This window comes from Gobio gobio (genome assembly GCF_949357685.1).
Source record: "Gobio gobio genome assembly, chromosome: 18".
NCBI lineage: Eukaryota > Metazoa > Chordata > Actinopteri > Cypriniformes > Gobionidae > Gobio > Gobio gobio.
The window spans coordinates 21,891,451-21,908,636 of record NC_137111.1 but is presented as its reverse complement, the minus strand read 5'-3'; the positions used below and the strand labels follow the sequence as shown (position 1 = coordinate 21,908,636).

Sequence of the window (17,186 nt, the reverse complement as noted above, 5' to 3'; positions counted from 1 at the left end):
CTTATTACGAAAAGATTAAAGGTTTTAAGAGATTTGTATGTCTCACAGCAATGGCATAATACATTTCATATTTTCTAAACTTGGGATGGGTCAAAAAGAAGGAAAAATGCAAGAAGATCTATGGCTTTGCAATTGTGTTTCCATATTAACTCACATCACTAAAGTATTATAGAATATTAGGCTCTTCAAGCTGTTATGTTTGTGATTCATATTTGTCAGTATTTATTTATAAAGTCTGTGTTAATGTGATTAATTAATTCAGCACAGGAATGTTAAGTTTATTTAGCAGTAGCCTATGTATCTTTGTCTCAGCCTTATATAAAATAGGCATTAAGCATTAGCTACATTTAATAAAGTTAATCAATTAGACACAGTCAATAAGATGTGGGAATGAAGAATCAGATTTCAGAGCTTTTCAGACAAAATCATCAGTGAATTTGTGAATTCCTCACACAAAGCTATCGTATGGCGTCAGAAGATTTGGAATATAATATGCCTGTGTAGAGTGTAGACTAATTTACTTCATGGTATTTTAATCCATTTAAAAGTCTGAAAGACATTGCCTTTACGAATATGTGAACATACTATGAATGTTCGTGCTCCACGTTTGGACTTTGGAGGAAATATTATTTTATTTTATTTTATTTATACGTGGGGTTTCCCCTGTTCTCGCGTTTTTTCGAGTACTCGTGTGACTTCTCCAGTCACGTGACGTACAGCTGTCTCGACGTCACAGCAGTCGTCGGTCTGGATAATTCCACATGAGCGAAAAATGGCGTTCACATTCGCGGCCTTTTGTTATATGTTGGCGCTTCTGCTGACGGCGGCGCTTATTTTCTTCGCTATTTGGCATGTAAGTATTTTGAATGGGGCTTCAACACATTCAGTGAGGTTTTTAACACTGATAGTCAACGGACAGTGGCAATAGTTAAACATACAGCGGAGCGCGAGACAAACGCGAATGAATGGCACGAGCGCAACCTGGTGACACCCATTATTATCATTACCGCTATTCTTCCGTTAAACATCTAGGATATTTCTGTGTATTTAAACGTACTATCTAAAGTGTTATACACATTTAATGCACGTCCTGTTTATCGCATTTATTACTGTCACGGGCGGATGGGACGCGCGCACACGTTTGCCTTCGTGTGTTTACAGATCAGTGATAAATCAGAACTGCTGCTAAAATCACAAAAACGCTATATATTCATCATAAGGCTAATAAATAACTAAAAGCCGATATAGTGAAGGCAGTCATAAGTGTACCTCTTATCATTTGGGACTGTGCATGTTAGAATTAGTGTTAGGGTTAACCCTAGTGCCTGGTGTTTTAGAGATAAAACACTTTTAGTGCAAAACTACCATCACATTTTTGACTTTGCTCAAATGCCTATATATATATATATATATATATATATATATATATATATATATATATATATATATATATATATATATATATAATAAATACATAAATAAATAAATGTAGTCCCTTCAATAGTTAATAAAGGGGAAGTGTGAATTTCATATAATATTACTTTTGATTATAGATTAACCCCCGGTTTCACAGACAAGGCTTAAGCTAGTCCCAGACTAAAATACATGTTTGAGCTGTTTAAACTAAAAGAATCTTGCACTGCGTAAAATATGTCAGTGCCACGTTTTTTTTCTAAGACATGTTTATGAAAGCTACTTAAATGTCCTAACTGAACTAAGGCCTAATCCTGGTTTAGTCTAAGCCCTGTCTGTGAAACCAGGCCTAAATCTTTCATTACTAATTTTCATGAGTAAACAATTATAACCTGAATTTGATTCAGGCCTACACGATAATACACAACATATTTTCTGGATTTTAAATGAGTCAAAAAGACATAACATTTGAGGATTACAGGTCAGGCAAAGCACACTAAACTTACATCACTTGAAATCTCATGAAATATTAAACTATTTAAGCTTTTATTTTTGTCAGTATTTTATAGTCTTAAACTATTCATTCATTGAGCACAATAATATTTGTGAATGTTTAAACTTTACAAATGTTGCTTCTGAAAGAATAACACAATCCTGACATATGATAATGTGTGATGTTATGTTGATGGTTGTTTTACTCCTAGAGCATGCACTCATTGTTTTCCCCTGTTTATTATTTTTTTTTTAGATAATTGCATTTGATGAGCTGAAGACTGACTATAAGAATCCTATAGACCAATGTAACACATTAAACCCGGTAAGTAAGAGTTTTTGGAGAGATGCCGGGTGATGCATGCAATCCTGTTTCTTCTCTTCTATCACAACACTGTTCTGCTAATCGATGAAATCATCTGCAGTGAATGTTGCTTTCCAACACTAACACTACTTTCGTTCGATTTTCTGATTTGCATTTTGTGTAATTTATTTTCTTAATATTTACTTTTTACCTTTTTTCCTCTGATTGGCTCAAAGACAGTTGACAGGGTGAAAAAAATTAAAAGGGTCAGACTTGCTCTGAAGGTTGGTACCAGAATTCAGCTAAAGATCAGTAACAGTCTCTCTGTGTGCACGAGCGGAGTGTTTACAAATGTCTTTTCAGTTAACTACAACCTCAGTGTACATGCATGCTAAGCAGGGAGGCAGGACCTGGTTTATGCCAACTAAACAGCTTGATTTACAGAGGTTGTCTTTTCTTGCAAACCCCATCACATGCTGAATGAACAAAATGCATTGCTCCTTTAGGGTTGCTTATCGCAGTCATGTTTGGCAGGTTTAGTCCGTTAGTGTGGGGTTGGGTGGAGGCACAGATGTCTGCGCAGGTGTGTATTTGAGTGCAGGAAAGGCAGTGGTTTACAGGGAAAAGTGTTAACTGAAAAGACTTGCAAATGCTCAGAACATGCATGTGCCGTTCTGTCCCCCCCTCCCTTGTCTGCTCTTTACCCAGAGCGACTAACTCCATTTATGATGTCTCGCTTAGAAAGTGTTAGAAAGCACTGCTGTAAAACAATTGCACCATTCGATCATGCAGGAGATGTCATTATTTCAAGTACACTTGAGATTAATGATGGATGGGAAGGAAGAGCGGGTGTAGTGACTAGTGAGTATCTTTGGTGCACATTAATCTAGAGTTGAGCAATAGTATATCTTAGAATCGACTCCAAGTGGGTATTTCTGACTGGATGTGCCTGATCACTCTCAGAAGGAGATGCTTAATGTCGTTTGAGGCAATTTTACTTCATAATCACCATCAACAGTCTGAATTTAATTTGTTTTACAATGTGTTTGTGTTGGGCAAAAGCAGAACACACACTTTCTCTCTTTTTGCATGGGCTGCTTGTGTTGTCTTCATTTACCGGTTATGATCAGGCATGGCAGGGGCAGCCTGGGGTCCTTGTAGCTGCTCCCTTCCTTAGCATGGCTACTCTTCTCACTCTGCCTGGCATTGTATCCCTGTCAAAAACACAATCCTGCCTCTGTTCCCATACCTTTGTATGTGGGCTGGGGGATGGGGGTGTAGTAAATGTCGACTCATCTGTTTTTTTTTTACAGTAAGTTTGGTAATGGCCAGATGTTCTATTTGCCTAATAAGAGAAAATCAGCACTCTCTATATTTAACAAAATCTAAATCAGATGGGGTATAGTATGCTCTTAACAAAACTCAACAGCTTTGGGATATGATAGATGCACTGTTTTAGAGGTTATTAAGAAGAAATGGGTGCTCTGGTTGGTTTGAATTTTGAACTTGAGGATGTCATAAGTTCTTAAGACCTCGTTTACACTGCAGGTCTTGATGCCCAAATCTGAAATGTTGCCTATATCCGTGTTTTTTTTTTTTTTTGACCATCCGTTTACACATTCTTTCAGTTGTGACCCATATCCGATTCAAGCGTTTACACTTGCCATCCCATCTGAAACATTGCACACACTAGCCAAGATGGATGAACGCAAAATATTCTGGATGCTAGCTCTGCGATATATGCAAAGTTTGCCAAACATCACCATGATACACTTTATTACGTAATAGTGTAGCTAAACACCGCCTCAGCAGAAGATCAACGCCTGCTTCTACATCACTGCATGTTTAGCCCCGCCCACTGAAATGCACATGCTAGTGTAGTAAATTCACTGGATTATTTGGTAAATTTGCAAACAGACTACTCGACAGTAATGCGACAACATGTAAGTAACCGTGTTAATTCTTATGCCTGATCTGTGACCAGTGATTTCTGATATGTACGATTAATGTACAGTCAGATGTTCTTTGTCTTTGTCAGTAAATCAATCAGTAAAACTAAACAGTCAACTTCACGTTGTTTCTTTTAGAAGGATGAAAATCAGTTTTTTTTTTAATTCCTTGAATTATATATAGAAAACAATCAAAGAATGTTCCCTTTTAGTCGAGCTGTCAATCAAACTGCCCGCTGGAGCTGTCAATCAAACACTCTTGCCAAAACTCTTGTTATAGTCAACAACTTATTTATTTGCACTGTTGTGATGAAAGCATCCGTTATTGTGCAGAAATTGAGTTTCAATGACGAGATCACTGCATTCATGTGCTCTGTGATCGGCTACAATGCTAATGCAACCTTACATGCCACGATCTGAATGTAATGCCATAGATCTAAATATAATGCTAATAAACACTTTTCACGATCAGTTAACCTTAGCTGTAATAGTAAAAACAGGTTGCTCTCTGGTGGCCTGCAACAGGTGTGGGCTATCGCACATTGGCGCACCTGTTTGGGATGAGCAGCGCATCGGTGTCCCTGATAGTCAACGAGTTCTGTCAAACCGTCATCCTTACAGAATGCAATGCCTCAGGAAATCTGATCTGCCTGTTTACATGATAGTCGCATTGGCATATATCTGATTTATAACTGATTTATTTCCACCTATGAATGAGGCCTGAAATCAATGCATGTGTTTTTTTTCCTGTTTACACGGTCATAGAACGCATCCGATCTGTCACACATGAGCAAAAAAATCGCATTTCACTGACAGTGTAAACGAGGCCTAAATGGATCAACGTTCTTTGAATTTTTAACTCTTGAATTCTGCATATTATATTCATAGGGATATTTTTTTATTTTGCAATCTATATTTTGTAATTTAAAGTCACTTGTTTGATCTTTAAAGTGAAATGTTTTGTTTATTATTGCTTTAAATAATGATTTGAGTTATTCTTAGCAGATTTGGTTTCTTCTGATGTTTAGAGAGATTTAGATGTGCATAGATCAGTAAGTACTAGAGCTCATGGGTTGGTGGTAATCCTAATGATTCTTACACCTGATTGGCCAGATTTGGGGCACAGGCTTCAGGCGCAATAGAACTCTGTCTCTGAGATGGTTCTGTGTGTGTTTTTCATCTTCTGATCATGTGTTGTGTGGTTTCCTTAGCTCGTCTTGCCGGAGTACCTCATCCATGTGTTTTTCTGCGTAATGTTCCTGTGCGCCGCAGAATGGCTGACGCTTGGACTCAACATGCCCCTGCTGGCCTATCACGTCTGGAGGTGGGTGGGGCATTCAGCCCCAATACCAATCACAGATAAACACACATTCATATTTGTTGGCTATATATATCAAACATATCAGCAGATGTGTCAAGCTAGTGTCTTTTAAAAGTTAATAAGTTATTAGTCAGCATTGTGTCTTGCTCAAAGTGCAACATAAAGCGTTTGTATGTGTGCAGGTATATGAGCCGCCCTGTGATGAGTGGACCTGGATTGTATGACCCCACTACGATAATGAACGCAGATATTCTGGCATACTGTCAGAAGGAGGGCTGGTGCAAACTTGCATTCTACCTCCTCTCGTTTTTCTACTATCTTTACGGGTATGTATAGTTTCATTGTTTATCATATGTATATGTATATATATATATATATATATACATACACACATACACATACACATACACATACACATACACATACACATACACAGACAGACAGACACCCGTGCTGGCAAAAGGAGTTGGAATGCGCATGGGAGAATTTCAAGCTACAAGCAAAACAAGTGTGAACATTTTATTTTGAGGTTTTCACGCAAAGATTATCTGTTATGTCTTGTGTACATTTGGTTAACTGTTTGGGAGAAACATCTGATGTGTTAAATTATTTTAGATCTGTGCGGTACAGTAGATCTTAATATATAGACTGTCTGTTTCATTAATGTTAATTTAACAATTGTTGTATCATGGGGAAAAACACGATAAACCATTTTTAAACCATTAAAAAGATTTTTCAGCCTTCTAAAAGTACCAAATCTGAGGGGTGGTCATATTTTGGCTCCTCTCGCTCATTTGAAATTACCGTGAAGCTTCTGCGAAGAAAAGTTTGCAGCAAGCCTTTGAGCCAAAGATGAACATACAAGTTCAGACAAGTCTAGGGTGACATTGAAGGTATAATAGTATTCACTTATTACACAGATTTTCTTTTCTGTTTGTAAATAAGTCCTCTGATTTAATTTTCAATACAATCAAAATCAGAGATGCAAGTTGCGTTTGAATGAAACGCGAGAGAGCGTGTTCGTTGTGAATGGCGACGGTCATTATAAGGAAGGAAATCCCACAGAATAGAATCTTGTTTAAAAAAGTGCATAGAGCTGCTTGATTTATTTGTTGTTTGTTGATTTTCAAATATAAAATTTGTTGAAATGTTTTCAGTGAGTGCATCTGTTCTTTTTGAACACTTTCATCTCATTTGAACAAAACGGTTGTAATATTGATAATCGTGATAATTTGGGTCACTATAATCGTGATATGAAATGTTCATACCGTTCCATCCCTATATTGGTGTGTGTCAAATGTGGTGTTATTACCAGGGGCTTTAAGGTATGGTTGTTAGGTGTTTTTTGTTTTGAAACCTTCAGAAAATTAACTAGATTTTTCTCAAAATTGACTGCTGACTCTATTGACTTCCAACAGGTGTAGCTCAGTCATTTTTTTTTTTTGTCCGATTCAAAGTTGTTGTTTTTTAATAGAGAATGTGAAAATAACTAAATCATTTTTGCAAACTTGCTCATTGTGACTTATTTTGCCAGCACGGGTCACACACATATATTAGGAGTGGAACGGTTCTCTGTAAAAAAATCAAGTCGTAGGGTTCTCCACCCATGGTTCGGCACGCATGTTCATCTCAAATCTGATGACGCATCTATAATATGGTTTGTTGAAAATAACGTGTAAAACAGACAGACAGTTGTGAACCGTTCCACCCCTAATAAATATCTCTATCTCTCACTCACTCTCACTCACTCATAATTGCATGGATTATTTCGTATTTGTACGCACAGGAGAACTTCTCATGAAAAATCTCTGCCTAATTCACAACACGTTCGTACGCACATATGTTCTTAATCTCGTTCTAATGTTAATGAATTGAGTATTCTAAATTAGCAGCTGCGGGCACAAGCTTAGTCATTCGCATAAATCACGCCTAAACCATCTCCATATAAGGGCTTTCTGCACAAACTTTCCTTTACAGCCTTTCGTCACTCGTCAAACGTATGCCACTTTCTACAGACGCACTCACCATGTCCTTGAGCAATGCCACAAAACCAGTTCAAACACAATAGAAAACTTTAATACAGACTTCTCATTAGACTGTACATACGTGTGTATCTGCTGCTTTATTCAGAGAAACCTTTTGCAGCTCAAGCAATAATGCAGCTTTTCTTACTCCTTTCATGATTAAATGTATTTAATTTTATATTCAAGCTGTTGAGATGAAATGTAATTTAACATGATTATAAGTCAATGTTTTCATCATTGACAATATACGTTTTTTTTTTTACTAGAGCAGCAAATCAGCATATTAGAATGATTTCTCAAGGCTTATGTGACACTGAAGACTGGAGTAATGTAATCTGTCTGTGCTTATGTTTTCTGGTGTTTCTGTTATAGGATGATCTATGTTTTGGTGAGCTCTTAATCTGGATACAGCTGCAAAGTGTATACGAAGGCGTTTGAGATGCTGATTTTAAAACCCAAATGGAGCTGAATTTGGACTCGGACATCTCTCTCAGTTCTGCTTGGCTGTTTCAAATGGACATTGACTTTATTTACTCCTCATCAGCCAAGAACTATTCAGGACGCAAGCAGCCCGCACAACTCCAGAACCACCCATGCAAAAATAAATGATTACCAACTCTTAATTGCAACCTGTTTAGACCTATACACACATGCCGCACCAATGCCAAAGCTCTTCACACACTGAAAGCATCAGTAGATGAGATGAAACCGTTTACATTGACTGGATCACATCCAAAGCAGAGGCACAAGGGCTTCAAAACTATGTGCAGAGGTTTTACTCTTGTGTTTTCAGACTGGGGGGCAAAATAAAGATCTCGATTGTAGCATTTTTACAGACTTCTTTTATCTTAACTATATTACTGCCTTGTAGCTCAGTCAATTCTTTAATTTGACCTTCAGTCGTGTGCTGCTTTGGTAATTCATGATCTTGTAAGTCCATGTTTTGAGCTCATGCTGGTGGTCTGCTTCCTGTTGATGGTTCTTATCAAATGAATGCTTCATTTGATAAGAGTGTTAAAACCATTGTTTTTCTGTCTTGGATGCAAATGAGGACTGATGCTTTCAGCGTGTTGAAGGCTTTGCTTCACTCGTACACTCTGGAAATACTCTACATGTAACCTTTTTTGCTTTTAAACTTTTTTGTGTGTGCATTTTGTATTTCTATATGGAATTGTTTTCTGATTTGTTTTTGTGAGATAGCAGACATGCGTGTGGACACTATTTTGATGTTGGCATGATCTGTGTGCCAAGATGCCATTTATTTTTTATCCTATCAGTAATCATAGGCAAAGAGTCCTGCAGTGTTGCTGTAGTTTGCCTCTGGATTCAGAGCAGAGCTGGAAGGTTTCTTGGTCATACTGGCAGTCAATGCAGTTGTTCCTAATCACCAAGCTGGACCACCAAGGTGATTTATTTAGAGTAATAGGATATTTTGTATTTTAATTTCCCTGTGATTGTTTTAGGATTTTTTTCTGTTTGCCCTTTTTTGTGTGTGTATGAATCCAGCTTGATATGTGTGTTTGAATGTTATAAAGTCTTGCAAGAGCTGTAGTAAATTGTGAATTTAGTTTTTTGCTTGTAATATTGCTTTAAAGTTCCCAATAAAGTCCTCCATAGACTTACACAAACTTCTCATGACATGCTCATGGCTCATTTTATGATGCTGTTTTCTGTATGAACTTGTTTTTCTTCCATTTGGCTAAAATAATTTTGATGTGAAACTAGGGTTTGGTTTACTCTTATAGAATTATACAGTACTTGTTTTGTTTATTTGTGTGTATTATGGCAGGTATTAATTATTAAGTTTTATTGAGAAATCTTATTTGGCACTGTCATTTCCATTGCATTGCACAAGCTATATTAAATTATGGTTCACAAAAAAATATATAGCTGCAAGCAGCCATTATCGGGGCCAAGCGCAAAGAAGAAGACAAGACATGCCAAAATGGCTGGCAATGTCAGATCAACTGCAGCAATGTGCAATTAAAGACCTATTAAGGTGATTTTAGGCAAAATAGCTTTAAAATGATAAATACAGTCAATAATAATGATTTATCACTTTCAACAAATAGGTGGCACAGTTACGAAATTGTGGTGTGGCATGTGGTCAGAATAAGGGAATAATGACACATGCAAAGATTGGTGTCAATATATCAAAGCAAAGTGTCAATATGTCATTGCAGAGATATAGCCTCAAGAGGCCTTTTCATTTTAAGTATGGACCACATGGCGGTGCTGTTTTGAAACTTTTAAGCATGGTGGTGATGGCACATACCAAGTTTCGTAATGATACACCAATTAATTTGTAAAGCATAGCATTTTATATCATAATTCTGCATTGTAGTTTCATGTTTTGTTTTATTATAGCGCCACCAAGTGGCACAATCCTACCATTTTTTAAATTTTGTCCTCGGAGTGAGCCCATACATGTCTGTGTCGATTTTTGTGAAAATATCTCGTTTTGTTTTGGAGTTATAGACATTTATAAGAAAAAACACATGAAAAATGACTGACACTTGACTTTGATTGGATTTTACACCCCCTTATTATCAATATTTTGACATTTGGGCTTTTTGTGTTTAGCGATCGACCTATGTTTCCGAACTTCTGACGCTGGTTTTGTGTCGATCGGACTAGCGGTTTTGAAGATATCAGCTAACGTTTTTTAAGCACTAAATTACCGCGCTGCACAAACCATATGCCGAAACCTGGCAAGTCTGGTATCGTTGGACTCGGCGAGGATTCAGGAGACAAAAAAAGTTATCCCCATGAAAATAAGTCAACGCCACCCAAAGTTATAAGCGTTTGAAAAAAAAAATTCCACTAGGTGGCGCTGTTTTGAAACTTCTCAGGCTACTTCAGGGCATCGTGCTGATGACCCATACCGAGCTTCGTAACAATCCGTTCATAAAATACAGCATTTTAGCACAATTCAAAATGGCCGATATGGTAAAATTGTATATCAGACGGCATGACGTCCTGAATCTAACAAGACAACTTTTATGATTTTTGGACAAACAGTTCAGAAGTTATAAGCAAAAATAGCCATTTTTCAACGCTGCATGTTGCCTCAGGTCATGCTTGTGATGACATGTACCAAGTTTGGTTTGAATACGATAAAGCGTTGCGGAGATATTGTGTTTTCGCAAGCGTTACGTAAAATTTGTTTGCGTGTTCATCGAAAACGATTTGACGAATCCACTTGAATTCCATGTTTTTTTATCAGCATGGTCTGAAGATGATCTGGTTCCATTTTCGTGCAAATCGGATGAACCGACTAGGAAGAGTTCGCAGAAATAGGTTTTTCGGAGAATTCAAAATGGCGGGGACATTTTCATGACGGAAAATGACGAAGAATTTAGTTTCTAGCCCTTATGGTTCAAAAGTTATTAGCATAAACATGAGTCAAATTTTGGACAGGTGGTGGCGCTAGAGGGATTGAGTTAGAGACTCCAAATTTGCTATGTTGACACTTCAGACAGTCCTCTGTGAGTGTGCCAAATTTCATAACTTTTCCACAAACGGTTCTATGGGCTGCCATAGACTCCCATGGCGGAAGAAGAAGAAGAATAGGAACGCTAACGGTTTCAAAAGGTGCCTTCGCCCCTAAATATCCTCGTGACAAACCGGAACGGTTTAAAAATCTTATTCAATAGCCCTTTTCATTGTAGCACATGAAGTGTATTGATTGTGATTATTAGTGTCTCTGGTTAATGTAAAGACATTGGTACTTGTTACCTTGGTTAACTTCTCCGGTAATTGTTACAAAGTTCATATATTCCTATGAAAGAATTGCCTGGAAAATGTATTGCCAACAACTGCATGACTTTAATCTGCTTTTGTAATCACTGTCTTTAAGATAAGCAATATGGTTTTCCAGGGACAAAAATAAGCAATCTTAATTTGATCCACTGGCCATGATTTATCCAGGCAGCATCTTGTTTAGGCAACGTAAGACCACATTTAAGTGAACAAGGCTCATTTAATTGCAAAGTTATATATTAAGCACAATATTATTAGATCAACTTATAAAAGTACAGAATTTTTAAAGTGCCATAAAAATAGAAACAAATGCATTCATGATCAAGGTAGAGAACATCCATAGCGCAAAACAATTAGTCTTTTCCCCCCCGTTTTCAAATGATCTGAATGTCAGGTTGATCATCGGGACACTGATCTCTCTGAAAGCCGCTCTTTGGTTTCTTGATATGCTTCAAACTTCTCCCGAAACTCATGAAGGAAGTTGTATTGCTGTAAGAGACAATGAAAAAGCACCATTAACAACTTATTTGTATGGTTAAGGGAAGTGATGTATTTAGGTTTTCAGATGTTGCCTCTTACCTTGACAGTCTGAATGGCTCCGCCCCCTCTCAGCTCCCTCAGGATTTCCAGAGCTGCACTGGGCGTCATGGAGACAGAGAGCTGCAGCAGCAAACATGCAGCAACTGTGACAATGGAACACAAGTTAAACTCCTAATCACACACACGGGACTAACATTAATCATGACACTGTGCTCAGTCTGAGCATTTGATACTTGCTTAGTCCTGATCGTCCCAAACCTCCATAACAACTGTGGAGGAATACAAGCACAATTAGAATCTGATGTCAAAAGTTTGGAAACATTACTATTTTTTCTGTTTTTGAAAGAAGTACAGAAAAAAAAAACAGTAAGTACTTTAAAATATAATTTATTTCTGTGATGCAAAGCTGAATTTTCAGAATCGTTACTCCAATCTTCAGTGTCACATGATTCTTTGATACTCAGTCATTATCAATGTGCTGCTTAATATTTGTTTTCAGGATTGGAGTATGGCTAATAAAAATACCAGCTTTGCATCACAAAAAGAAATGATATTTTAAAAGTTTAAATTGTAATAATATTTCACAATATTACAGTTTTTTTTTCTTCTGTATTTTTGATCAAATAAATACAGGCTTGATGAGCATAAGAGACTTTTCCCACATTTTGTTATGTTACAGCCTTATTCCAAAATGGATTAAATTCATCATTTTCCTCAAAATTCTACAAACAATACCCCATAATGGCAATGTGAAAGAAGTTTGTTTGAAATCTTTGCAAATGTATAAAAAAATTAAACATGTACATAAGTATTCACAGGCTTTGCTCAATACTTTGTTGAAGCACCTTTGTGCCAAAGTTACAGCCTCAAGTCTTTTTGAGTATGATGCTACAGGCTTGGCACGCCTATTTTTGGCCAGTTTCTCCCATTCTTCTTTGCAGAACCTCTCAATCTCCATCAGGTTGGATGGGGAGCATCAGTGCACATCCATTTTCAGATTTCTCCAGAGATGGTCAATCTGGTTCAAGTCTGGGCTCTGGCTGGGCCACTCAAGGACATTCACAGAGTTGTCCTGTAGCCACTCCTTTGTTATCTTGGCTGTGTGCTTAGGGTCGTTGTTTTGTTGGAAGAGTAACCTTTGCCCCCAGTCTGAGGTCCAGAGCGCTCTGGAGCAGGTTTTCATCAAGGATGTCTCTGTATATTGATGCATTCCTCTTTCCTGACTAGTCTCCCAGTTCCTGCCGCTGAAAAACATCCCTGACTAAGGCCCTTCTCCCCCGATCGCTCAGTTTGACCGGGTGGCCAGCTCTAGAAAGAGTCCTGGTGGTTTTAAACTTCTTTGAAACTGTGCTTATTGGGTCCTTAAATGCTGCAGAAATCCAATCCTGTCTCAGAGGTCTACAGACAATTCCTTGGACTTCATGGCTTGGTTTGTGCTCTGACATGCACTATTAACTGTGGGAGCTTATATAGACAGGTGTGTGCCTTTCCAAATCATGTCCAATCAACTGAATTTACCACAGGTGGACTCAGTTGTAGAAACATCTCAAGGATGATCAGTGGAAACAGGATGCACTTCAGATACATTTTGAGTGTCATGGCTGTGAATACTTATGTACATCATGTGATTTTTTTATTTTTAATAAATTGGCAAATATTTCAAACAAACTTCTTTTATGTCATTATGGGGTATTGTTTGGAGAATTTTGAGGAAAATAATGAATAGAATCAATTTTGGAATAAGGCTGTAACATAATGTGTAAACAAAAGTGAAGCACTGTGAATACTTTCTGCATGCACTATATATATACACACACACACACACACACACACACACACACACACACACACACACACACACACACACACACACACACACACACACACACACACACACACACACACACACACACACACACACACACACACACACACACACACACACACACACACACACACACACACACACACACACACACACACACACACACACACACACACACACACACACACACACACACACACACAATAGAGTAACAGAGTGTTTCATTCTTACTGTATCACAGTCCTGCGTTGATTCTGCAGGCAGCCCTGCAGTTCTTCCAGAATGCAGCAGCACTGAGAAAGCTCTGGAGTGCCCCCGTCCGGGAAAGGGAGGTGGTGCACTCTGAGCCCACTCTGAGAATAAACCTCTAAAAGACATGGCACTCTGTATCGCACCAGCTCTCCTCTGGTACAGAATACAAACACGTCCTCCACACCCTGATCACACATCTCAGCTACACACAAACACAAACCACAGTTATCCAATCGCAGAGGGGCATGTACACAATGCACACAACACATCAAACTGGTGCTTCTCAACTGGTTGAGCTTCTCAAGTGGTGAATTTTTTTTTTTTTTTATTGAATAAAAGTAAACAAAAATATCCTTGAAATTGATTAATATTACTACAAACAAGCCCTTCTATATGCAAAAATTGCATAGCATAGGCTGAATAGGAAAATCAGCCTTTTTTTAATAATACACTGCATAACATTTATGGGGGTTGGCACTAACCATACTTATGCAAATTAACTAGTATGAAACAGACATTGTGATCGTCTTTTCTCCTCTATTGTGACGTACATTAAAGTGAATCTGCTTCTTGACTGATTTTGTCACCAGGAATATCAATTTTGGTGGAATCGTGCAAACGTATCTGTATAGACTTGCAACCAATCAGTCGAGAACCACTGGATTAGACAATTACTGTGTGTGTGTCTGTGTCAACTAGACTCACCAACATCTTTCTGCAGGTTTCTTCTGATTTCTTTATATTTGCACCCTGAAAGGAGCAGAAATTAGGGCTGTACAATCAATCAAAATAAAACAGAAACGTTACGGCTTAGTGCGATTATCAAATCACAAAGGCTGCAATTTAATTAAATATGTGCGTTTCAGAGTGAAGCACTTTGCTGCTTAAGTTGTTGTGGTGTTGATTCACATTGTTTCTAGATTAGTGTGCAGTGAAAAATATTAACTTAATAAAAAATCTAAATGACCAGCTAACATTATTAACTAATCATATCATCAGCACATGGGAAAATGTGAAGGTGAAATCACTCTATCATTCTTATATTATATTATATTATATTATATTATATTATATTATATTATATATATATATATATATATATATATATATATATATATATATATATATATATATATATATATATATATTTTACTGGCTAATAATAAATATATATTATTTATAGCCGTCCAGCTGAGAGGAGGCAGTAATATATATATATTTATTTTATTTATTTTTTTGAGTTTTTGTACAATATACAAACCAAGAGAAAAAAAATCCAAGAGTAAATTAACAATACAACCAAAACCACCTTAGCAACAGTAATCAACCAAACAAAAAGACATATGCCTTCCAGTTGTATGATGTGAAGCGATTCACACAAGATTTCCAGTTCTGCAAGAATCATGGCCATCATTATAGGTTGCTTAAAGCTTGGAAGAATTTGTAATATCCCAGAGGATCCTACAATCTCTAGGCAATGATCCCGCTTGACTTCTTTTTGAAAAACTTTTAGAAATCAAAAATAGCAAAAGTCCAAAAGTTAAACAGTTTGGAACAAAACCAAAACGTGTGACAAGGAGCCCTCTTCTATTTTACATCCATCACAAATCGGAGAAATAGAATAATATATTTTACTCAATTTCGTTTTTGGAGTAATATGAATGAATCCTGTTTCGTGCCAACAGTGAAGCACCCTAAGACCATCTATGTGTGGGGTTGCTTTTCATCCAAGGGAGTGGCTCTCTCACAATCCTGCTCAAAACGCCCTGCAAGAGCAACTTCTCCCAACTATCCAGGAGCAATTTGGTAATGATCCGTGCATTTTCCAGCATGATGGAGCACAATGTCACAAGGCAAGAGTGATGATGAAGTGGATCAGAGATCATCATCACATTGAAATTTGGGCAGGCAACTCCCTGGATCTTGATTCCATAGAGAACCTGTGGTTAAGCGAGTGGACAAGTAGAAGTCCAAAAATTGTAATCAACTCTTGAGCACTAATAAGGCAAGAATGGATTGCCTTCAGTCATAATTTATCCCATAATTTGGCATGCTGATATCCAGCATGCCAGAGCAAATTGCAGAGGTTATGAAGAAGGGTCAACACTGTAAATATTGACTCTTTGCATACATTGCATGTTTTTGCCAATAAAAACCGTTAAAACATATGAAATACCTATCGTTGTTTTCCAGTAAAATGATCTACAAATACAACACAAACTTTGTGAAACAAAATTAATGTCATGACTGGTACACACAAGTACCTCATGATCTGATGTTTTCAGTTTGGTTTAAATTAATATTGTAATTTTACAGTTGTACAGTAAAATAAAATAATTCATTAGTAATATTTATTTTGTTTGATATATGAATTTAGTAGTAATAATTATTATTTTATAGTCATATAATATATCTAAGAGATAAATAATCACAATTTTAGGTTAAATTGCACATCCCTACAAACAGGCAAAGCAAACCTGGGCTGTGTTTCCCAAAACCATTGTAAGCTTAAATTGATCGTAGAACAATTGCCACCAATGGTCTCTACGATCAACTTAGGCTAAAGATGGTTTTAGGAAACGCAGCCCTGGAGCTTTTTTCTTCAGAAAAAATGCATTTAGATTTTACCAGGTAAGGAACAAATGCCAAGAGATTGGGAACACTCCACCACTGACAGAGACAACCTGCAAAGCACACACACACCACAAAATCACTATTTATCTATGTTGAGTATTTATATGCACAATTGCACATGTATGTGCTGCTCACCATGAGATCTGAAGAGGTGTGGCTTCCTCTTCCCCATAATCCTCTTCGTCAGATGAATCAAACTCACTTGTCCTCATTTCCCCGATCTAAGTTACCATGCACACAAATGTAATGACACCGAGACCATTAATCAACCCAGACTGACACATGGGAGCTGAATGTGAAACCGATAGCCAAAACAGCAGCTTGTTCTGATGGCTGTGCTTATCATGTGGGAAAGCACCTGACAAATTCAGATGTTTTCAGAGTAAATTGATTTAAAATAATAGTAGAATTTGCTGGATGACATTACTAACAGATTTATATATGCAGTAATATTCTCGTTTGCACAACTCATTATATTTTCGCACTCGACAACGCGAAGATATTCAACCGAAGCATTAATTACCACATAAAAACACAAAGTTGAAAGCAAAACAGAATCAACAATCGAACTCACCGAGACACACCACTCCGCACTGCGCATGCGCAGATATTTTAAAACATACTGAAAGGATTCGTCCAATCATATTAGATATGTTTAAAATCCACGCCT

At 37.3% G+C, this 17,186-nt stretch overlaps 2 protein-coding genes across 3 annotated transcripts; one reads left to right on the top strand and one right to left on the bottom strand.

Annotated features, from left to right (window-relative positions):
• Window positions 1–723: 723 nt before the first annotated feature.
• On the top strand, window positions 724–9,141 carry cnih1 (cornichon family member 1). Of its 2 annotated transcripts, XM_079842474.1 has the most exons (6): window positions 724–853; window positions 2,162–2,230; window positions 2,446–2,493; window positions 5,370–5,482; window positions 5,662–5,805; window positions 7,876–9,141. In XM_079842474.1, the coding sequence occupies exons 1-6, from the start codon at window positions 773–775 to the stop codon at window positions 7,901–7,903; spliced, it is 483 nt and encodes a 160-aa protein (XP_079698600.1). In that variant the 5' UTR covers window positions 724–772; the 3' UTR covers window positions 7,904–9,141. The 2 variants fall into 2 exon arrangements, with proteins under 2 accessions (XP_079698600.1, XP_079698601.1); XM_079842475.1 differs by lacking the exon at window positions 2,446–2,493 and having other exon boundaries at window positions 733–853.
• Window positions 9,142–11,313: 2,172 nt separating this feature from the next.
• cdkn3 (cyclin dependent kinase inhibitor 3) lies at window positions 11,314–17,167 on the bottom strand. The gene is made up of 8 exons (XM_079842473.1): window positions 17,091–17,167; window positions 16,652–16,737; window positions 16,511–16,566; window positions 14,588–14,632; window positions 13,862–14,084; window positions 12,043–12,074; window positions 11,845–11,948; window positions 11,314–11,754 (listed from the first exon to the last, which is right to left on the bottom strand). The coding sequence occupies exons 1-8, from the start codon at window positions 17,115–17,117 to the stop codon at window positions 11,665–11,667; spliced, it is 663 nt and encodes a 220-aa protein (XP_079698599.1). The 5' UTR covers window positions 17,118–17,167; the 3' UTR covers window positions 11,314–11,664.
• Window positions 17,168–17,186: the final 19 nt, after the last annotated feature.

Coding starts and splice junctions, on each gene's coding strand:
- cdkn3 (XM_079842473.1), bottom strand. CDS start 17,117: ATGCGCAGTGCGGAGTGGTGTGTCTCG. Junction 14,633..16,510: donor TGGCATTTGTTCCTTACCTG/GTAAAATCTAAA, acceptor TGCTCCTTTCAG/GGTGCAAATATAAAGAAATC. Junction 12,075..13,861: donor CAACGCAGGACTGTGATACA/GTAAGAATGAAA, acceptor ATTCCTCCACAG/TTGTTATGGAGGTTTGGGAC.
- cnih1 (XM_079842474.1), top strand. CDS start 773: ATGGCGTTCACATTCGCGGCCTTTTGTTATATGTTGGCGCTTCTGCTG. Junction 854..2,161: donor TTTTCTTCGCTATTTGGCAT/GTAAGTATTTTG, acceptor TTTTTTTTTTAG/ATAATTGCATTTGATGAGCT. Junction 5,806..7,875: donor TTTTTCTACTATCTTTACGG/GTATGTATAGTT, acceptor TTTCTGTTATAG/GATGATCTATGTTTTGGTGA.